The sequence below is a fragment of the Petaurus breviceps genome, unplaced genomic scaffold, assembly GCF_028583685.1.
Source record: "Petaurus breviceps papuanus isolate PSGF00001 unplaced genomic scaffold, PetGlider_PUasm1.0 186, whole genome shotgun sequence".
NCBI classification, from domain to species: Eukaryota; Metazoa; Chordata; class Mammalia; order Diprotodontia; family Petauridae; genus Petaurus; species Petaurus breviceps.
In genome coordinates, this window is record NW_027185798.1 from 15,974,113 (window position 1) to 15,997,867 (window position 23,755).

The following is a 23,755-nucleotide window of genomic DNA, read 5'->3' on the forward strand; positions in this document are numbered from 1 at the left end:
TCCTCTCCCCCGCTTCTCTATCTTCCTTTTGAATGAAATATCAGTTATTTCTGTGTATTCTTTTATCTTTTGACTGTTCAGATGAGAATGAGATTCAGATGTCAGCTCCTTCGTCCATCTCCTTGGTTGTTTAGTTGTCTATTTGTATTCACTGATGATGAGATAATTTTCCCTAACCCCCTTTTCCCATCCCCTTGCCCCCAGTGTATTCCTCTTTTTCTCTCTTTCCATTTTTTAAGGTCATCAAGACATAACCGAAACTCTCCCAGGCCTTCTCTAAGGGGGCACATCACCCTGTATTTGAATGTAAGCAGGTTATCCTGGTTTAGTTGTTATCACTGATCCTTAATATTTACCTTTTTATGGTTTTCTTCACTTCTGTGTTTGAACTGTAGAAGTTCCCTGTAGCTCTGTTCTTTTTATCTAGAATGCTTAAAGGTTCTCAATTTCATTAAAGGTCCATTTTTCCCTTCTGTACAGAAAAGTCCAGTGCTTTCTGTAACATTGTACTCAGTTTTGCTAGGTAGATTATTCTTGTCTGTGAATCCATAGCCTTTGCTTTCTTCAGTGTCATAATCCAAGTTCTCTGTTCCTTTATAGTGGTGGCTGCTAAATCACATGTGATCCTGACTGTAGACCCTCAGTACTTGAATTCTTTCTTCCTGGCTGTTTTGTAGTATTTTTTTCTTTGACCTAGGAGCTCAGTTTTAGGTAGTACGGTACGTTCCTGGAAGTTTTCATTTTGGGGTTTCTTTGAGGAGGTGACCAGTGGATTCTTTTTTTTTTTCTTTAGTAAACATTTTATTTACTGACCAACACAGCAGTTCTAAAACCGTAGCTTCTGGAAGAACCACTTGTTTTTGCCTGTCTTGTACCTTTCCTCAAACTTGACCTTGGCCTCCCTCCTTGCCTTACATTTTAGTGCAGGGTCATGGAACACATCCTTGTTGACAACTGTTTTGTCCAATGGGATATCCACAGAGTATCTGGTGGGCATGAGGTGGTTGTAGTTATAAACTTTCACAAATGACTTGGTTTTCGATCTCTTGGCAATCTTTTTGCCCATTGCTGCAGTCACTTTTCGAGGGTAGCGATCGATACCTGCCACCAAGGCATGGCTGTAGGGCCTGTCAGAGGTCCCATCATCAATGTTTTTGATGATGACGGCTTTGTGCCCAGAGTACCGCCTGGCCAGGACCAGCACCACCTTCCCGGGTTTCATGAACTTGCCCATTTCAACACGAAGAGAGTCGCTCCTACGGCGAAAAGGAAGACGGCACGCTTCCGCTGACCTTTCCCACTGGGTTAGATGATGTCACTGCCACCTTAGGCCAACCAGTGGATTCTTTATATTTCTACTTTGCCTTCTGGTTCTAAGACATCTGGACAATTTTCTTTTAAGATTTCTTTTTTTTTAAGTATTTTTTAAAATTAATTTGTTTGTTTACTTTTAGTTTACGAGATTCAATTCCACAATTCCTTGAGTTTCACATTCTGTCCCCCTCCCCCTGCCCCAATGGCAGCATACAGTTAAGTATAAGATCTGTAAATACTTTCACATTAGACATTAGTTAGGTTATAAAGACGGATTGTATCAGGTGGAATGAAAAATAGTAAAGAGGAAATATAACCAAACAAGAAAAGGAAAAAAATCAGGTAGTTTGCTTCAATCTGGATACAAACTGAGTTCTTTCTAGTTCTTTCTCAGGATGTAGACATCTCTCTCCTTCTTGAGTCTTTTGGGATTGACTTGTATCATTGCATTGCTGAGAAGAGTCCAATCTATCAAAGTTGGTTGTCACACATACATTGTGTCTGTAATTTTGTACAAATTTCTACTGGTTCTACTTTTCTCACTCAGTTTCAGTTTGTATAAGCCTCTCCAGGTAAATATGAAGTCCATCTGCTCCTTGTTTCTTATAGCACAATACTATTCTATAACATGCATATACCACAACTTGTTCAGCCATTCCCCAATTGATGGGCACCCCCTTAGTTTCCAATTCTTTGCTACCACAAAAAGAGCTGCTATAAATATTTTTGTACATATGGGTCTATCTCCCACTTCTATGATCTCTTTGGGATATAACCGTAGAAGTGGTATTGCTGGGTCAAAGGGTATGAAATTATTTGTAGCCCTTTGGGCATAATTCCAGAGTCAGTTCACAACTCCACCAGCAATGCATTAGTGTTCCAATTTGCGCACATCCTCCCCAGCATTTGTCATTTTCCTGTTTTGTCATCTTAGCCAATCTGACTGGTGAGATGTGGTACTTCAGTTGTTTTGATTTGCATTTCTCTAATCAATAGTTATTTAGAATATTTCTTCATGTGATTATAGATATCTTTAATTTCTTTCTCAGAAAACTGCCTGTTCATATCCTTTGACCATTTATCAATTGGGGAATGACTTGTATTGTTATAGATGTGACTCAATTCTATGTATATTTTAGAAATGAGTCCTTTATCAGAGACATAGGTTATAAAAATTCTTTCCCAATTTCCCACCTCCCTCTTAATCTTGGTTACATTGACTTTGTTTGTACAGAAGCTTTTCAATTTAATGTAATCAAAATTATCCATTTTGCAGTTTATAATGCTCTCTAATTCTTGTTTAGTCAGAAAGTCTTTCCCCCTCCACAAATCTGACAGGTAAACTATTCCTTGTTTTCCAAGATTGCTTACAGTATCATCAACCTTTTATACCTAGATCATGCACCCATTTACACTTGATTGTGGTATATGGTGTTAGATAATGGTCTATGCCCACTTTCTGCCATACTATATTCTACTTTTCCCAGCAGTTTTTGTCAAATGAGTTCTTATCCCCAAAACTGGGGTCTTTGGGTTTATCAAACAATAGATTACTATAGTCATTGACTGCTGAATCTCGTGTGCCTAATCTATTCCATTGATCTATTACTCTATTCCTCAGTCAGTACCAAGTAGTTTTGATGACTGCAGCTTTATAACACAGATTGAAACCTGGTATAGCTAGTCCACCTTCCCTGGCATTTCTTTTCATTAATTCCCTTGATACTCTGGACCGTTTATTCTTCCAAATGAATTTTGTTACTATTTTTTCTAGCTCTATAAAGTAGTTTTTTGGTAAATTGATTGCTATGGCACTTCAGTTAATCTGGGCAACTTGTATTTTGTAAATATTTGTAAAAATGTTTCCCTAAGATTATTAAATTTATGTGCATCCAATTGGGAAAAATAATTCCTATTTATTGTTTTGATTTCCTCTTCATTGGAGGTAGATTCACCCTTTTCATTTTTGATACTCATAATTTGTTTTTCTTTCTTTTTTTAAATCATATTGACTAAAGGTCTATCAATTTTATTGTTTTTTCCATAAAACTAGCTGTTAGTTTTATTTATTAATTCAATAGTTTTCTTAATTTCAATTTTATTAATCTCTCCTTTGGTTTTCACTACTTCTAATTTAGTATTTAATTGGGGATTTTGAATTTGTTCTTTTTGTAGGTTTTTCATTTGCATGCCCAATTCATTGACTTCCCTTTTCTCTAATTTAATCATGTATGCACTCAGGGATATAAAACTTTCCCTAAAAACTGCCTTTAATGCATCCCACAAATTTTGGTATGTTGTTTCATTATTAGCATTCTCTTGAATGAAATTACTGATTGCTTCTACAATTTCTTGTTTGACCCACTCATTCTTTAGGATTAAATTGTTTAATTTCCAATTAGTTTTTAGTCTGTCTTTCCGTGGCCCTTTATTGCATATAATTTTTTATTGCATCATGATCTGAGAAGGATGCATTTAATATTTCTGCCTTACTGCACAGGATTTTGAGGTTATTATGTCCTAGAACATGGTTGATTTTTGAGTATGTGCCATGAACTGCTGAGAAGAAAGTATATTCTTTTTTATCCCCATTTAGTTTTCTCCAGAGATCTATCATACCTCTCTAAAATTTTGTTCACCTCCTTAACTTCTTTCTTGTTTATTTTGAGGTTGGATTTATCAAGTTCAGAGAGGGGGAGATTAAGGTCTCCCACTAGTATAGTTTTGCTATCTATTTCTTCCTCTAATTCCTTTACTTTCTCCTCTAGGAATTTGGACGCTATACCACTTGGTGCATATATGTTAAGTAATGATATTGCTTCATTCTCGATGTGCCTTTTAGCAGGAAATAGTATCCTTCCTTATCTCTTTTAATTAGATCCTTATCTCTTTTAATTAGATCAATTTTTGCTTTTGCTTTATCTGAGATAAGGATTGCTACTTCTGATTTTTTTACTTTAGCTGAGGCATGATATATTTCACTCCAGCCTTTTCACTTAACCCTGTGTGTATTCCTGTGTTTCAGATGTGTTTCTTGTAAACTGCATATTGTAGGATTATGATTTTTAATCCATTCTGCTATCCGCCTCTGTTCTATGGGAGAGTTCATTCCATTCACATTTACAGTTATGATTATTATCTGTTTCTTTCCCTCCATCTTATTCCCCCCCCCGTTAATGCTTATATTTTTTTCTCCCCTCTCCCTTCCCCTCCTCAATAGTTTTCCTTTTGACCACCGCCTCCCTCAGTATTCCCCTATCACCCCCCCTCCCTTTTCCTCCCCTTCCCCCTTACTTCTTCCCTCCCTACTAACCACCCCCCTTTCATAGCCCTTTCCCCCTCCTACTGCCTGTAGGATATTTTTATACTTAATGAAGTATGTTATTTCTTCTTCGCACCAAGAGTGACAGGAACAAATCTCATGCGAAGCTCCTCTCCCTCCCCTCTTTCCCTCTAATATGATAATGTTTTGTGTCTCTTCTCCATAGAGTCCTATGCTTAACTGGTTCTTACTCCCTCCTTGCACCAGAACCATTGAGGGAAAAGCTCATATAATACTCATCTCCCTCCCTTCTTTTCCTCTGCTGTATTGTTTTTATTCCTCTTTGTGTGGCATAATTTACCCTTTTCCACTTCATTCCTCTTCTTCCATTGCAGTCCCTTTGTAGCCCTTAATAAGATTTTTTTAATTGTCATTTTGTGTATTTTATACTCACCCTCTACTTGTCTATGAACAGTTTGCTCTTATTAAATAACTGCGTGTGTGTGTGTGTATTTTCCTTGTTTACCTTTATGTCACTCTTGCATCTCGTAGTTGGAGGTTGAATTTTCCATTGAGCTCTTGCTTTTTCATCAGGAAGGTCTGGAAATCTGTTATATCGTTGAATGACCATCTCTTTGCCTGGAAGAATATACTCAGTCTCTCTGGGTAGGTGATCCTTTGTTGTAACCCGAGCTCTTCTGCCTTCTGGAAAATTGTATTCCACTGCCTCCGATCTTTCAGTGTAGAGGCTGCCAACTCCTGTGTGAGCCTCACCGTGGTTCCTTGATAGTTGAGTTGTTTCTTTCTGGCCACTTGAAATATTTTCTCTTTTACCTGGTAGTTCTTGAGTTTGGCCACAATATTTTGAGGACTTTTCAGTTTGGGATCTCTTTCAGGAGGTGTCCGGTAGATTCCCTCGATTTCTATTTTACCCTCAGGTTCTAGTATCTCAGGGCAATTTTCCTTAATGAGCTCTTGGAGAATGCTCATTTTTTCATCATGATTTTCTGGAAGGCCTATGATTCTCAGATTCTCTCTCCTAGATCTGTTTTCCAGGTCAGTTATTTTTCCATTGAGATAGTTTACTTATTTTTCTAATTTTTCATTCTTGTTGTTTTGTTTGACAAATTTTTGGTTCCTTATAGAGTTACTTGTTTCAATTTGCTTGATTCTAGTTTTTAGCAGATCATTTTCCTTGGTTAGTTTTTGGAGCTCCTTTTCCATATCATACACTGTTATTTTTAAGGAACTGTTTTCTTCATTATAATGTTTTTCTAATTCTGCAATTTTGATTTTAAAAGAATTATTCATTTTGTCTTCTATCTCTCTCATTTGGTTTTCAAAGTTCCTTTTGAGCTCATCTACTATTAGAGCTTTCTGTGCTTGGGATGTTTCAGCTGTAGGTGTGGAGTCCACACTGTCTCCCTCTGAGTTTGGTTCCTCCCTCTTAGGATAGTAGGACTTCAGAGTCTTTGTAGTCTGCTTTCTACCCATTTTGAGGCAGGGCCCTAGCCCTGCCCTTCCTCTAAGGGTCCTAAGCCTTTACTGTTGAGAGTTTTGCCCTTGGGCAATAGTTACTATGTTTTCAGAGTGGGGGGGGGGTTTGGAGCAGGCTGGGGTTCACTCTGACATCCTGGTCCTTGGAGGTCCTGATAGGGACTTTTTTTTTTTTAAATTTCTGGGCTATGGAGTAGTAGTCCCAGGAGTAATTGCTGTTCTGTACAGGGGCCTGCATTTGGTTCTTACCTTGGTCTTTCCAGTCCCAGCCCTTTGGTGATAGACCTGGTAGTGGCCCCTGTGGTTGGTGGGACGACTTGCCCCCCCCAGTTGATCAGGCCTCCTCCCAGCCTGCCTGTGCCAAGATTTCTTTAAATATGAAGGGACTCCTTTTTCGGTCAGGGCATTGAGTTAGTCCAATGATGCTTCATTTTTTTCTTCTTGATCTTTTCCCAGGTTGGTTATTTTTGCAGTGAAATACTTTACATTTCCTCTATTTTTTCAGTGTTTTTATTTAAAAAATTTTTTTCTTTTGTCTCATGAAGTTATTGGCTTCTCTTTGGCCCATTCAGATTTTTAGGGAGTTTGTTGCCTGGGCAAGGTTTTATACCTCTTGTGCCAAGTTATTAATTCCTTTTCCAATTCTTTTTTCCTTAGCTCCCATTTCCTCTCCAATTTTTTTCCTCTAACGCTCTCACTCCATTTATAAAAATATTTTAAAACTTTTTAAATCTCTTGCTTCATCTCTTCCGGGAATTCTAGTTGAGTTTGTGCCCAAGCTGTGATTTTTCTCTGAGGCATTGCTTGTAGATGTTTTGGAGTTATTCTCTTCTCCATTTGTGTCTTGAATATCTCTGTCACCATAATAGCTCATTATGGTGGGATTCTCTTTTTGTTTGCCCATTCTTTCAGACCACTTTCTGACTTTGGACTTGATAGTTACAGCTGAGCTCTGCCATACTTCTGGAGGTGAGATCTGGGCTGGTTCTTTTGCTGCTTTCTTGGGTTATGCTATGTTTTTCCAGAATCTTAGGGACAATCTTGGACCAGCAAATGTTCAGTGCTCCCAGAGTGGTTAAAGTCCGATTGCTGCTTGCTTCATCTGAACTCTTCCAGTTCCTCACCTGGGTTTAGTTCTGTGTAAGACTAGAGTGTTTCTGGACTCCACATCTTTCAGGCAGCTAGAAAACGTTGTTGGTTCTCAGTGGCAGAATTGTTTGCTCCCCTTTGGTCTGGAATTCCTGCCTTGGTTGTTCTTCTGTAGGCTGGACTACACTCTTTTAGTGAGACCCTTGAGTCTGAGCCATATGTTGCTAAGGCTGGCAGCTTCTGGATTTCCTCCTTTTTTGCTACCCTACTTAGGGCCTCCCTGCCTAGGAACACCACTTCTATTGGATGCCTCAGTCAGCCATGTATATGTAACCAAGAACTAGATGGTAGGTGACAGAGCTCCCAGTAGGCACTTGCCCCTGTCCAAATGCCTCAATATGTGTCTGGTGGTACTACAAATAGAGGAGTCTCTTCTTTTGCTGGTACAGAGTCTTCCCTGAGTGCTGGATGAATGTAATTTCCTAGCCCATCCTTGGAGCTCAAAATGTATTTTGCCATAGAAACAATGGTGTAAAATGCTGTTTAGATACAAGTAAAATTTAGCATTATACTTAAGGGACATTATGGTTTAAATAGCTGTTTTTAGACTGATTTGTAAAACTGATCATAACTTAACATTTCTTTGGACAAATACATTCTGATTAGGAAATAATTTAGAAGCTTTCCTTTTCTAATTTGAGAACTCCTTAGATAGGAATGTGAAGCAATTGCTTTCTTTCATTTCAGGTATTTTGGTGGGGCTGAAATTTTTCATGTTAAGTAAGTTCCTCAAAACTTAAATTAATGATTAAAAATTTTTTTTTCCATCAAATTCAAAATAGCAGTATAAGCTATTATGTTAGGGTTTGTGGAGTTTTTGAGCATGGAAGCAGAATTTAGTGCTGATGAGAAGCAGGTGGGCCTTTCATGAAAATAATGAGGTGAGGAATAGAGGTGGAATTAGAATGGCAGCTCCTTGAGGACAGGGATTTTTGTTCCATTTGGATTTGGTATTCCCAGTACCTAGCATAGTGCTCTAAATAAAGCAGATGTTTATTACATGCTTGTTAAATTGACTTTAATCTGTGGATAATAAATAAGATCGTCATTTTTTGTATAAGGTCAGGTTAAATGAAATGTAAGTTATTTTAAAACAGATACTTAAGTCCAAGCATAATAGAAATATTTTCATCCTTAGTAGTTTTCCCTATAGACAATTTCGAATTTTACTGACCTGAGAATCTTTGGTTTAATTAGCCCTAAATGTATTTTATCTTCCACATTTTTATCATTCTCTTAATTTTGGTTCATAAAGTTTAATCATCTACATATTAATCTACTATAGGACCTTATCCTAGGAGTAACTTGTCAGGAGATGAACTTATGACCTGGCTTTATTGGTGGCCAAGGGGGCTTCCAGTCTTCCTGTGGTGAAGGCCCCCGCTGGCTCTTTACAATCTTGGCGTCGGCCTCGACTCTGCCACTTCATTCCCACCAATCCCTCTATATCACATTAGCCCCAAAGTCCCACTGATTTTTTCTCTGACATAAGGTGGTGGTGGTAATGATGGTGATTTAGAGTCTTCATTCCATAGCTGTCACTGTTAGGGCAGGCTGGCACCATATTGGTTTTACAATACTGCAATAACCTTTACAGTGTTGTTGTATTAACCTTTCTAAATCCTGGGTTTATTGTGAAAGTCCTTTGCCCCGAAACGATTTGGCATCCATTTTGAATTTGCCTCATCTTTCTTCTTCCACACCTTGAACTGTTCTTGACTTAATCTCTTGTGCTTTCCCTATGTTCTATGACCTCATCATTCCTTTGGCCTGAAGATGAGGTATATTCCCTTTTCACTAAAGTACCATTTGTTCCTTTGAATCCCTTCTCTGCTGTTTTTCTCCAAGTAATTAATTCAAACAGTTATTTCCTCAGAGTCATTTGTAATTTCTCCCTTTTTGCTAGGGAGTTCCCTTAATATGGAGGGGCCTAGATTTCTTTTATTTAAAAAAAATAAACCATAACTCCTCCCAAAAACCTGTCTCCTGATACTGCCATCCACTTAAGCTATTGTCTTATATTCTTCCCTGCATTGCCAAACTTTTAGAATGAGGAGTTTATACATGCTCTATTTTTTTTCATGCTGTTTCACTCAACAGTCTGCAAGATGGTTAACTTTCGAGACTTCCCTCCTCAGTGGCTTTTTCTCATTCTCCTTGACTCGAATCAGCATTTGACACTGTTGACCAACCCCACTTTCTTGACAACTCACTTTTCCCTAGTCTTCAGGGACACTGCTTTCTTTCAGCTCTTTTCTTAGAGGATGAGGGAAGGGTGGCTAGGAGGGAGGGAGGGAACATAAAGATAATAGCCACCCCATGTCTTGTGATTGGGGGAAGAGCTAAGCTATTGTGACTTACTATTTTAATGGAGTCTTATTGCACCATAAAAAATGGCTTACATAGAAAGATGGCAGGATTTGTATCAAATGATTCACAGGGAAGAAAGCAGAAGCCAAACCCCAGTATATCTATGTCATAGCACAAAATCCAGAAAAGGATTTTGGGAAATGGTTCTGAGAACGTCACAGAAACACAGACCATCTTAACGCCTTGCTAAAGCTAATATACATCTTAAAAAAAACTGTAAATAACAAAATTTTATTTCATGAATGTTTTTTTATTTGAATTTTGAGGGGTTTATAAGAAAAGATCTTTTCTTCCATAAGCACAGTTGCTGATTTATAGAATTTGTGTGTGATTCTCAGTTTTTTGAATGGTTAATGGTTCCTTTAAAGCAGTGTCCCCAAACTAATTTGTCCAGGGAATAAAATACTTTTGAACTTGAGCTGTATTGATTGATACTAAAATGCTGTGTTCTTGGAGAGTGGAATCCCAGTGGATGAAGGGAAGGGGGATATTTTGGAAGTTGAGGGATAAAATAGAGGCAGTTTTGCCTATTTTAATAGAGGAAGAATATGCAAGTAATTATTTTTGACAGACACCAGGTTAGGGCTGGTTGTCAGTGACTCAGGAGATGTGCAGAGAGAGTCTTATATTTTCTGGATCTTAGAGGTTTGAAAGTAACAGCTTGACTCAGACCATAGGAGGAAAGGCTTAATGGTGCAACATCCTTTCTTTTTCTTTACTGATGGTTTTTCTTTTGTTGCAGTCTACCTCTGAAAGACTTAAATTTTGGACCAGTCCAGTCTTTTACAAACCTATGCTGAGATGTTGGCTTTATTTATAGAATTTTTGCAAACTGTTTTGCCTTAATAACATACTTAAGGGATGTCTTTAAGCAGATACTCTTATGTGATACTCTTAATCTTTTTGTTCTACTTACCCATAGAGAGAGAAAAGACATTTGCTATCTCTTAAACATTTCCCTTCCTCCTCATGTCCTAGGAAAAAATTAGCAGAACCTTTGAGACTTTCTTCCCAAACTCCTATTTACACTACAAAGAACACCAAGGCTACATGTAACACTGGAAACAACTCAAGAAATGTCTTAAGAGATTATTTAGGCAGTTAGTTATTTATCTTGTAGATATTTACCTGCATTTTTGCTTCTGTCCCATTGGGGAGAAAAGTGTGTGGATATATCTATTAAGTTTTACTTCTGAGTAGCAGCTTTAATGGAAAGATTCGTGGGGTGGTAAAAAGAATATTAGCTTCTCATTTGATAAGTACTAGTTTCCTCACTTGTCATATATGTAGGCATTGAAAGTCCCTTCCCAAATTAGAGCCATCAGCCTTGTTTCAGTCCTTGAAGTACTTGCTAGTGTGAATCAGAGCTTCTCCTCTGTGTTGTGATAGGCCAACTTGGCCAAAGCATTCATCTCCCTCCGACCAGCATGGTGATGGACATCTCCAAACAGGCTGCCCCTCAGATGACAGACAGACATAATAGCCAGGCATGTCAAGTGACATACCTTCCCATCTTGGTCAGATTTGCCAGAGATTGTGTTTGTTGACCTGCTTTTCTGAAATGCTAGTTACACCACCCATACCTCGAGAAGGCCATGTTTTAAAATAATCATTTTAGGATTCTGAATGAAAGGCTAAAGGAGGCTTCTGATTTGTGCTATTATTGATGGAGCTTGGGAGTTAGAATCATGAGACCTAGATTTGAATCCTGCCTCTGATACTTGCTAGTTAGATAATCAAGTTGTTGATTACAGGGGCAGTATTCGCACCCCTTACCTCACAGGATTGTTGTAAGGAAAGAATTTTGTACACTTTAAAGTGTACAGATGTGAGTTGTTCTCTTTCACCTCTGTCCTTTATTGGCATGAACAATTGAGAGTTGACTCTTTTGTGCACTGGGTCTCAACCAGCTGAGGCCAATTGTCACCAGAAGCTAACAGTTAGATGTGAGTACAGAGGTAGAAAACTAGGGACCCAGTCCTCTACACTTTACCCTATTCAGCGTTCTCTTCTTTTCTTTTTTTTTAAGCAATTGCGGTTAAGTAACTTGCTCAAGGTTACATGGCCAGTTGTTTCTGGGTGTGGTACTAAGTATCTGAGCCTGGATCCGATCCCAGGTCATCCCGACTCTGGGGCTGGTGCTCTTACTCGCTGAGCCACCTGGCCACCCCTAAGCAATTGGGGTTAAGTAACTTGCTCAAGGTTACATGGCAAGGTGTTTCTGGGTGGGTGCTAAGTGTTTGAGCCCAGATTCGATCCCAGGTTATCCCGACTCTGGGACCGGTGCTCTTACTGTGCTACCTGGCCGCCCCTTCAGTGTTTTCTTAAAAGAAAATAAGGTAGGGCGGCCATGTGGCTTAGTGAGTAAGAGCATTGGCTCCAGTGTCGGGATGACCTGGAGATTGAATCCCAGGCTCAGACACTCATTACCACACCCAGAAACAACTGGCCATGTAACCTTGAGCAAGTTACTTAACCCCGATTGCTTAAAAGAAAATAAGGTAGATTCTCATTATTTTTTGGCAGGACTCTTATGTCTAGGATACTTCCTGACTTATGTGACCTTGGGCAAGTTTCTTAACCTCTTATTGTCATATGCTATAAGTCTCTTTTAAGTTGCAGAGAAGGTACTGACCTGTTTGGGCGGAGGCACTTTCAGTATTGGGATTGTCCTGGGTCCCAAGAAATCATGGATTTAGTCTCTGTCTTCATTTGTGGAACTGTAGAAATCCCAGAAATAGTACATCTTATTGTAGTCTTTAAAAATTCAATCCAACTTAAAGATAAACACATTTTCAGAGAACGGTGGTGTTTTTTTATTAATTGTTTATTAATAGGATTGCCAACCTTCATAATTAATCTTATGCTACCCTTCAGAAACTTATGTAACTACTCACATTATTCATGATTATATTGGGGGCACTTTAAAAAAGTGTAAGACCTGTTAACATTTTTCAAACTATTATATCTTCCATTATGTTAAATAAATACATTAGAAAAAGCTTTTATTGGTAATTATTGTTTTGTTTAAGTAACTACAGCTACAACGTAGTATAGGTACCCTTGGTGCCTTAGCTTTTATCAGTGTTCTTTGTTCTCTTTGGTGTAGGTGGTTTCTCAGAACCATGAATGCTTGATCTCACAGCCCAGTGAAGACTTCTCTCCTGATAATGTCAAGTTCAGGCTACCCTCCGAACCAGGGAGCCTTCAGCACTGACCAGAGTCGCTATCCTACCCACTCTGCCCAGTATACCTTTCCTACCACTCGCCATCAGCAGGTGAGGAGGAGAGCTGCCTAGCTCCACATACTACAAATGTATTCTTCTTCCCTATTTATATATGTATGTTGGTGAATGATCAAATCCCACTGTCATGTAAGAGGAAAAAACATAAAATGACATCCCCAGTTGCGTGACAAGGACAGCCATCAGGAGCAATGATTCCATGCCAGGTCTCTTCCCTCACTCAGCTTTGGTGTGGTATTCAGGACAGGCCCACCATTGCCTTGGCTTCTGGAGGTTGGAGGTAGATTGGGACGGTTTGTGGATAGAGTATTTTTGGCTCCCTGGGAGTGTGTATAAAGTTGGGATGGTGCAAAGATCAGCCTGAGGAGAGGGAGGGGGCTCAGTTGCCCTGGAACAGCCACTGTGATTGACTCTTAGAGTGGGGACACTGGAACCATTGGTGGTAAAGGGCCAGTGATTATCAGTGTTGGAGGGTTTTTAAGCCTTCTCCAAGGTTTTGCCCTTTGCTGTGGGACAAATGGGAAAAGGTTTCATTTTGCTGATCAGCTCTCACCCCTTGGGCTTCCTTGTTACATGCATCTGGCCTGAGTGTTAGTTAAGAATTAAATTGAAGTTTACTTATTGACCATTAGAAGTAATGATCACCTCAGCTTTCCTACAATTTAACTTGATTTATATCTAAGATAAAATTGGACATTTTCACCAAACATTTCAATGCTTACATTAAAACAATGCCACCGTCTAGATTTGGAGACATAACTTGTCTGCTACCACTACCACCCATAGGCTTTTTTTCTCCTCTGTATCAGGTGTTTCTCAGATCCCAAATCTGCTTAGGCTCAGAGAACTCCTGATTTCTGCTCCTGAAGCGGGTGATGTATGTTAAGCTCTTAGGTCCAGGTACGAAGGAACATTGACTGGGTGTTCTGAGAGGGACTTCAGCTGTCAAGTCTGTTTCCAGCTGTGGATATCTCAAAAGAAAAATGTCATTTACTTCCAGCTTAAGAGTGTGAGTGTGTGTGTGTGAGATTCCTAAAGATAGGAAGGCCTTTGCAGTATTAATTTGGCATAGATATGATAGAATTTTATCCAGGACTCAAATGGGTAATGTTGAGAGGAAGGAAGTATTAAAATGCTGATATGAGCCAAATTACATGAATAGGTTTATACTTGAAATACTTTGTGTTTTACTGAAATACAGGGAGTATTTAAGGAGCATTTCAAAAATGTACAATTTTGGGGCAGTGACAGCGAAGATTCAGGTTCGTAGCCTCGTTTCTTCTTAAGCATTGTCTGTGAACATTGCTTGTGACTATCTGTGTACCTTTGTGTAGCGTGATTTCATGTCACTCTATAGTTTTCACTAACTGATGATTTATTATTGTTTGAATACTAGGAGTTTGCAGTACCTGATTATCGATCTTCTCATCTTGAAGTCAGTCAGGCATCACAGCTTCTGCAACAGCAGCAGCAGCAGCAGCAGCAGCAGCAACAGCAGCAGCAGCAGCTGCGGAGGAGACCTTCCTTGCTTTCAGAATTTCACCCAGGCTCTGACAGGTAGGTTTTTCTTTACTTTTCATTCAAGGTGAATGGTGGAATGTTTGTATATGTATAAGTGTGTATGTAATACATACATAAATTTTACACACGCATAAACACATCTAAAATTGTTAATTTACCACTGAAACTACCTTTCTCAGTATCTTTGTGTTTTCTCTTATAATAGGCAGGCTTCTCTTAGTCGTAAATATCAGTCTGATAGAGTAAGGACTGAAAGTCTAAAACTTGTCCATTGTGCATGCTTTATTATCCTTTCTTCTCTGGTCTCAAGTCAGTCTCAAGTATTTTAAATTAAATTGACCTCAAGCAGTCGCCCTGGTCCTCTGACTCCCTAACCCTCTGACTTTCCAGAATCTCATAAAGACTCTTATTACTTCTATTAGTTTAAGAAATTGGGATTTTGACTCAGAAAACTTGGTACTATTTAAGATTATGTTAGATGAGATCATACAGCTACATTAAAGAATACTTATAGGATGGTTACTATCCACATGTTTCCTAGATTTCAACTGTATATAATTCATCTATTTGAATATTCACCAGAGGGCATTTCTCTCTCTAGATAAGAAAGAAACAGTGGAGCTAATGGGGCAATTTATTTTAAAAAAATTTGTTGTTTTGCTTTTTGGAGGGAAGAAGGCAGGACAGTTGGGGTTAAGTGACTTGCCCAGGGTCACCTGACTAGTAAGTGTTAATTAAGTGTCTGAGGCCAGATTTGAACTTGGGTCCTCCTGACTCCAGGGCTGGTGCTCTATTCATTGAGCCACTTAGCCGCCCTGAGTGGGGTAGTTTAAATGTCATGAACAGGAAAATACTTCATTGGTTGGAAAAGTGTAATGAGCTGGGTTTACACTTATAGAACAAAGGAAACAAATCAAAACCTGCTTTCGGAATTTTTCAGATGCCTCCTTATTGGTATTTAGGGTGAAAGTTAAAGCTCTTTTGCCATTTTTAAAGAAACTCCTTTCTCATTTGGAGATAAAATTGAATCAGTTCAAGATGGCTCTCTCACTCTAGTGTGGATCACACTTTAGATAACCTTGTCATTTCAGTGGTATCTGACTCTGTATCACCTCTTGGGCCTCTCTGTCCATGGGGTTTTCTTAGCAAAGGTTCTGGAGTAGTTTGCCATTTCCTTCCCTAGTGGCAAACAGAGGTTATGTTTTTTACCCAAGGTCACATAGCTAGGAAGTTTTCCAAGTCTGGATTTGAACTCTCATCTTCCCCACATCAACCTCTGTGCCACCTATCTGCCTATATAATGTTTTAAAATAAAATATCTAGATAACATTATAAGGAAAAACTCATAATGGTTCAGAGACTTTTTGAGTGAGGAAAAAAAAATCAATTAAGTCCTAACCTTTTGTGTGAAAAATTTACATATTGATTGCTTTAATATGAGCATAAGTGTTTTTTCATGAATATGATACAGCAATCCTTTGAATCGTAGATTTCATCTTTTAGCCCAAGCTGATGTCCAAAAGCAAGTTGTTGGTTTGTTTTTTCCAAAATGATCTGACGCGTTTTAAAGCCTTCTCCCCCTTTCCTGCCTTTATAAATTATACTTAATTAGTTTAATACCTAAAATATTATTTAAATTAATTTAATTAACAAATTAACCAAATTAATACCTAAAATTTTTTATTTTCAAGATAGTCAAGAAAGAAAATTTATATGTCAGAATCACTTTACATATGGGTTATAACTGCCAGGATATTTGGCATGTTAATCACATGTTCTGTTAAGTTATGATTGTGTCATATTAAGTATTATGTCTAAAAGCCATCATTTCTCTTTTATTTTTGCTGGTCTTTGGTAATAATGACACAAGATCCTGCGTGTCTGGTGTCTGTGTGATTTTTTTTTTTTTTAAGCAGTCGGGGTTAAGTAACTTGCTCAAGGTTACATGGCCCGTTATTTCTGGGTGTGGTGCTGAGTATCTGAGCCCGGATTTGATGCAGGTCATCCTGACACTGGAGCCGGTGCTCTTACTCGCTGAGCCACCTGGCCGCCCCTAAGCAATTGGGGTTAAGTAACTTGCTCAAGGTTACATGGCCAGGTGTTTCTGGGTGGGTGCTAAGTGTCTGAGCCCGGGATTCGATCTCCAGGTCATTCCAACACTGGAGCTGGTGCTCTTACTCGCTGTGCTACCTGGCCGCCGCTGTCTGTGATTTTTAAAGAGCACATGAGATTCTGAGCATTGACAGAATGCTGTGAGGAATATAGAAAATTTGTTATTGAAACGACAATCTATAACTTAGGTACTGTTTCATCTTCTGACCTGGAAAGATAGAAAACTTGTTCATCTCTTGAGTGAAATGTTGTGGGAGATATGAGTCTAAAATATACAGGTACTAAAGCAAAATAGTGACTGAATAACAGTGAACTTAAAGATTATCAGTCAAATAAACAAATTAAGTCAAATATTGATTGAGTGCTTATTTATATGCAAAGTACAGGGCTCTTTCAAATAGAATAGGATATGCAGTCTAAGCCTGCCTTGATTCAAGGGGCTTATAGTATTAACTAGGGAGAAAACACATAAGCATATAGAAATTAAATCTTCAAAGATATAAATGACAGTTCAAAGGCTTGATTACTAATGTTCAGGTGATTGGTAGGAGAGTGTGAAGGAAGGAGGCCTGACTTGCTTGGGGTCTTTGACAGGACTTGGCCTGTGGCAGAGACAGGCAAGAACAAAGCTGCTCCCTCCTGGCACCTTGGCAGGTGGGGCTGCTGAAGGAGAGGACCTAAAGTTGATGTGGCTTTAAAAAAATGAACATTTTCCCAACTTTCTCTTTTTACACACGCTTTTTAAAATCTCCTGTCAAATCCTTTAGCAAATTATTATGGAAGTCCTCACAGAACAGGGATACAAACAGATAAATTCAAACAAACTTGAAAATAATAGCTTCTTGCCTACGTCACCTTTGCTCTCATCACTCTTTATATCCTTAGATTGATCTGACTTTCTTTTGCTAAGCATCTGCTGTCTAAGACTGTTTCCATCTTCTGTTAGCTATCAGGTTTTCTCTTTATTTCAGGATGAAAATGGTCCCTCTAGTGGTCCAAGACTCAGGCGCATGCAGACATACACTGACACATATACTCTGACACAGATACATGCAAACACGTAAGCGTCCTTAGACACAGCACATACACACAGAGGCCCACTAGATCCCTTGTGTGTATTTTATCTAGTCTGTGAATCATCACTTGTCACTCCCTGTTGGCTGCTAGGTTTTCTTTATTTCCTTTGGAGGCTTTATATTTTTTTTCAACTAGCCTCAGTTGAGGGTTTTGGGGAATGCAAAAGAATATGAATGTTATTTTCATCTGTTCTTATTGAATCATATGCTACATTTGAAAGTCAAATGTCAGTGATTCTTAGTATTACCCACTGCTTCAGACTTTCAGTCCCAGTGTGCTGAGCTCTGCATAGCGCTGATAGGCAGGAGAGTGATGGAGGCGGTCTCAGCTTTGTCAGCAGAGTGATCTTGATTTAAGTCTTAGCTCTGCTTCTGGTTTCCTTTTGACCTCTGGCAAGTTACATAACCTCTCAGTGCCCCAGACTGGGAGTTTAGAGGAGTTGCCAAAACATATGGTAGAGGGACTTTCCACAACAGAAATCCCCCTGCATCAACAAATCACCAGTCCATTCTATTGTCATTCACTACCCCAAACATAACTTTACAAATTAAAAAAGAAATTCACCAATGTAGTAGGATTCAAAGTTCTGAGCGTTACCATTTAAAGGTTTCTTTTTTTTCATTTTCACTTAGAGAAATTGTTAACTTCTTTGAATCTCCATTTGAAAGTGAGTGCAGCATTTATTTCAAGGCTGGGTGGAGTTGTTACAGAGACAGATTGTACACTTTCAAAACATTAAAAGTTTGACTTCTTTTGTGCATTTTAGGCCTCAGGAAAGGAGAACTGGGTATGAGCAATTTCATCCAGGTCCTTCTCAGGTGGACCATGATTCCCTGGAAGCTAAGCGGCCTCGGCTGGACCAGGTTTCTGATACACATTTTCAGCGGGTCAGTGCTACTGTCTTGCCTTTAGTACACACACTGCCAGAGGGGCTGCGGACATCTACAGAGGTTAAGAAGGTAAATGAATATTGGGTCTCTTAATTTGAGGAGCTGGAGGTTTGTTTGTTTAACTGTGTTGAAACTCGGTGTCTACAGGAGGAAAAGTAGAGTTAGGATAGGCTTTCAAACTTTAGTTAGCCCGTGAGCAGATAAACATTTTATGAAAAATAAAGTCTAACTGGAAGTTTTTCAGACTTTTAAATGAAGTATGTCATCAACTAAGAGACGTTCATTTTAATGACTAAATGGGAATTGTTAATGACAATTTGGAGATTAAAGAAATATTTCCATTGAATTGTCTTTTCAGCTTTTAAAAAATTCCATAGCACCCAGAGTGTAAAGAGAAAAACATCTTTTGACAATTTTTGAACACTAAATACAGTCTAGACAGTGTTTATTTCTTTCTATGCAACAACAGTTAGCACAATGTTAAAAGAAAATATTTAATTGGAAAAGATTTTGATGGAAGAACTTCCTGCAAGAGTGTGAACAAAAGAATGTCGTTTTTCCTGCTTACAGGAAATCTATATGAAAATATACTTTCTGTTTTATTTGACTGTGTACTGTTGTAATTAGTAATGATTCCGTTGTAGACATTTCAGTTTTCTGTCTCATTCTGAGTTCCTGCAAAAGAACGTCAGAAGAGGATTGCCATATTTATTACCTGCATGTTTGTATTGATAGAGCCATGGCTGATAAGAAGCAGTATAAATATGGGCCTTCTCTTTAGGAACTTCCATGTTAGTTAGAGAGATGAGATCTACACATAGACACCCCCTTTAGTTAAGTCAAGTCCATAAGTGTTCATTAAGTACTTACTTTGAGCCAGGTGCTGTGCTGTTAAGTGCTAGGAATAAAAATACAGTCAGATAAAATGACAGTCCCTGACCTGGAGGAGTTTATGTTCTTATGGGGAAGGAGGCTGAAAAGGGGGGAGGAAGAAGTTATCCTGTGGTGCTATTGTAAAGAAAGTTGGGAGACAAGTCAGGAATGCAGGTTGGATTCAAATGAAGACATGGGTGGCCCAGGTGCCCTCCTCCTGATAGAGGTTGTAGGAGGAAACCAGCCAAGGCAATGGGTTCTTTTCAATTTGAGGCCTCTGTGTGATGATGTTTCTGTATGCCTTGTAGAGCAAGTCAGGGAGGAGAATCAAAAGTGTAGCCCTCAGAGGAAAGTAGACATAGGAGGTCTTCGTTCTTTGAAAATTTCATGGTGCTTTTCTCTTAACACGTTATTTAATGCTGTGTCCATATCCTTCCAGCTGGATGGTAAGATCCTTGAGAATCTAAACTGTATGTCATCCATTTTGGTACAGTCAGATATTTATTGCGTTTACTAGACTTATTCATGACAAATCAGTGATATAGAAGGTATAGGGGTATTCCAGATGAAGGATTGAGGTTGTGTGAGAGGCTTCAAGGAGGTGGCGTTGGAGCTGGGTGCAAGGATAGGGAGGCTGGTGGGAAAACAAAGGGTGTGCTTTCTAGGAAAGTCTGATGTGATCAGTGGTGCAGAGGTGCAAATCATGTTTCAGGGTACAGTGATTCTCCATCTTTGTTTTTGTTTGTCAAGAACTGTCTGGGATATTCTTGGGCCTAAGTAATAACAGGGAAGCCTTGTAGCATGGCCCTTGCAGTAGGCTTCAAGAAACAGTATTTTTAGAAGTGAAGTGTTTAAGAAGTGTTAGCTTTAAAAAAAAAAATCTTTCTGTTCAACAACTAGGCTAACTGAAAGGCTTGTAGAAGTGTTCACAAGACTTTTCCCTCAAGCTAAAATACCATTTTAGACTATGTAGACTTTTGATCTTTTAATTATTGAAACATTTTAAATGCATATGTGTACATTTTTTTGATTGATCTTTTTCAGAAGGTGACTATCTTCCGATTGTTTTAGTGCTAAAAGTGTTATTATGGTGGTCATAAACTGGTCTGCAAGAGCTAGCTAGCTGCTGGACCCAACCTGAGTTTGGGTTTTTCTGGTCCATCCAGTCCATTCAAGGGACTGCTTGGAGGAAAACAAGCCTAGCCAGGGGGCCGACCTTGACCCGATGTTTCCTGTAGTATTTATATTGATAGCTTTAGATTGGGATCATTGCATGAAGCTGGGCCAAAGTGTTTCATTCCTTTAGGGGACAGAATGGTGGGAAGAGTTCTGGCTTGGTTTCCTATAAAATAGAGAGTTTGAATTAAATCATCTCTCAGGTCCATTATGGCTTCTGTGTACGGGGGAGACTTAGAGTCAGAAGCTTGAGGCTCAGGTTCTGCTTTGCCAGATCCCTTTCACCTTAAGTTCCTTCATTTGTACAAGATTATTGTAAGGCAAGTACTCTGGGAAATGGAAAGTGCTACATTAGATATGAGTGTCTCTTATTGCTAGGACATGGAACTCTCCCCAGATTCTTTTCCTCCTGATGATTTGTTTTAATTTCTGATCTTACACTTTCATCTAGCATTGGTACCACATTTTGGTAAAGGAACTGGATAAAATAAGCACAACAAAATAATTTGCACCTTTTTTTTCCTTTTTTTTTTTTGGAGGAGGGAGGGCAGGGCAATTGGGGTTAAGTGGCTTGCCTGGGGTCACATGGCTAGTAAGTGTTAAGTGTCTGAGGCTGCATTTGAACTCAGGTCCTCCTGACTCCAGGACTGGTGCTCTATGCACTGTGCCACCTAGCCATCCCCAAAATAATTTGCACTTTAAAACACATTTTTATGATGTAAAAGAGATTTATTAATTTGACTCTATAAAGGTAGTAAATTTCAAGAAATTTACTCAGTTGATAAAATGTAGAATTTTCTTAAATGTTACTGAAAAAATAAATAAGATTTGGTTCTACTTTTTTTTTTTTAAATTTTTTTATAAAGCAATCGGGGTTAAGTAACTTGCTCAAGGTTAGCCGGTGCTCTTACTCGCTGAGCCACCTGGCCACCCCTAAGCAATTGGGGTTAAGTAACTTGCTCAAGGTTACACGGCCAGGTGTTTCTGGGTGGGTGCTAAGTGTCTGAGCCCAGGATTCAATCTCCAGGTCATCCCAACACTGGAGCGAGTGCTCTTATGCGCTGTGCTACCTGGCCGCCCCATGGTTCTACTTTCTTAGCTTTATTTTATTCTTCTTTTACTACCTGAGTGTGATTAGTACCAGTTAATTTTGTTACAATTAAAGAGTAGCTATAAAAGATAATTTCCACATGCTAACCCAGGGTCCACTTGATGTAACAAAATTCCATTGAAGTGAAATAATTTGGGCATCCCTTTGAAATTGCCTTATAATGTGTGGGACATTTTCTACTAAAGAAACATCAATGAGATGTCTTAGGTGTGCAAGAACATAGTACAGATTTTTGGTATGGTTCAGTTTGAGCACTAGGTTTCACTGAAAATACCTCCCTTTCCTCCCTGTATTAGAAATAGGATAATTTTAAATGAGCCGTTTTTAAATTCAATATGATCAACATAGTTCTTCATTGCTTTCTGTTTAAAAATTCAAGTCTAGCAGTTTGTTAAATCATCTATGCTGATGTAATCATTTGGCCTCAATACTGTAGCATTCTCCAAGTTGCTATCGGTGTGGAGTGTCCTTCCACAGTTGCAGACCACAACTCTTCTTGTAGTCTTGACATGGCCCAGAGATTCTCCTCCTAGAGACAGCTTGGTGATGAGCTGCTGTAGATCTTGCTTAGAAACATTACCTTTAATTACAGTGACTTTTAGAATGGTTTACATTAATGATATCTAGTCAGATCCATGATCTCCCTCGGGTGGAACCTATTTCTCCCCTAGGGGGTCTTGTCCTGCCTTGTAACTCTTGGCCCTTCTCATTCCTTTGTAGTGCTGTTATCTCTCACTTTTGGGCTGTGACTTGGCTGCTTTCTTTTCTGGTTCCATATTTCGTCATCAGTATAATTTGTTACATTTCTTGAGCACAAGGGATTGTCAGCCATATGCTGCAGCCTTCTCATGCCTACCACATATATGTCTTTCTTTGCCTCTTAAGTTATTTATAATTGTTATTCTCCTGAGATTAGGGTGTTTTACTGCTTTATAGCATCTCTAGGAGGAGATTGGTATGTAGTACTTTTGGAGCAAGGATTGGTTTTTGATCATAGTTACATTTAGCATGTCACAGTTTTGCAAATGTAATCTACCCTAAAAGTATTTTCCTCCCTTCTAAACCTTGCTCATTGTTTCTCTGAAGCTCCTCTTACGTATGTATAAGATCTAATTGGTGGTCTGCTTCTCATTGCATAGGCTTTTGTATAATTTTAATGTGTGTACTGGAAACACTTCATTTAAGCAGAATCAAGACTGAATTTTCTTCTGTTGAATAAAATGCATTTAAAAATCAATAGAATAGATAAACATAGGTGAACTCTTTTTTTTTTAAGCCATCGGGGTTAAGTAACTTGCTCAAGGTTACGCGGCCAGTTAATTCTGGGTGTGGTGCTAAGTGTCTGAGCCCAGATTTGATCCCCGGGTCATTCCAACACTGGAGCCAGTGCTCTTACTTGCTGAGCCACCTGGCCGCCCCTAAGCAATTGGGGTTAAGTAACTTGCTCAAGGTTACACGGCCAGTTAATTCGGGGTGTGGTGCTAAGTGTCTGAGCCCGGATTCGATCTCCAGGTCATTCCAACACTGGAGCTGGTGCTCTTACTTGCTGTGCTACCTGGCCGCCCCTGAACTCTATCTTTTTGTATATACCTCTATTAGTTGTACAGCCATAAAAAACAAAATCTTTTGTAAAAGTTTACTTACTCCTTTTTCAAAATTTATTTTGCTTTTTTATTTTTAGTCAAGACTAAACCCAGTACTTGGTTTGGCTTCTGTCAGAAATGTTTACTGATGATGACCAAGTTGGTGTAGGGCTGGGAGGGCACTGGCCTGCCTTGTATGCTGTTCACCACTGCCGCTGGCTTTTGGGGAGGCCACAGATAAGTGGCAGCCAGTCCCCCCCCCCCCCCACACATATTTTGGTAGAAGTACCATTGCTGTGAAGTTCTCCATTATTTGTAGAATCTTTCCTTTTTTTGAAAGAGCTTGAAAATTGTGCCCCTCGGCAGCGCATTTCATCTGGTCCATGAAGCCTTTCTTTATCCTTTTCTTTCTATCTGTGCATTCTTTTTTAGTGATAGTTATGGACTTGGCAAACATCAGCAGGTGCGCACTTTCCATGTGCAAAGAGAAACCCAAAGAGAGAGCTGTACGGTAAACTGAGGGGTTTTCTCTGAACGTGTGTATTTCAGCCTCGTAGCAGCACTGCTCAGTGTCT

At 39.1% G+C, this 23,755-nt stretch overlaps 2 protein-coding genes across 13 annotated transcripts in view; one reads left to right on the forward strand and one right to left on the reverse strand.

Moving 5' to 3' along the window:
- Positions 1-23,755, forward strand: part of NCOR1 (nuclear receptor corepressor 1) — a 211,728-nt gene that overhangs the window by 34,180 nt on the left and 153,793 nt on the right. For all 12 annotated transcript variants that reach the window (XM_069089582.1, XM_069089581.1, XM_069089584.1 and 9 more), the window contains exons 2-4: positions 12,702-12,870; positions 14,234-14,394; positions 18,314-18,506. In XM_069089582.1, coding sequence (XP_068945683.1) covers positions 12,763-12,870; positions 14,234-14,394; positions 18,314-18,506 — 462 coding nt within the window. In that variant the 5' untranslated portion in view covers positions 12,702-12,762. The remainder of the gene's footprint in view (positions 1-12,701; positions 12,871-14,233; positions 14,395-18,313; positions 18,507-23,755) is intronic.
- Positions 774-1,351, reverse strand: LOC138162430 (large ribosomal subunit protein eL27-like). The gene has a single exon (XM_069089580.1). The coding sequence runs from the start codon at positions 1,232-1,234 to the stop codon at positions 827-829; it is 408 nt and encodes a 135-aa protein (XP_068945681.1). The 5' UTR covers positions 1,235-1,351; the 3' UTR covers positions 774-826.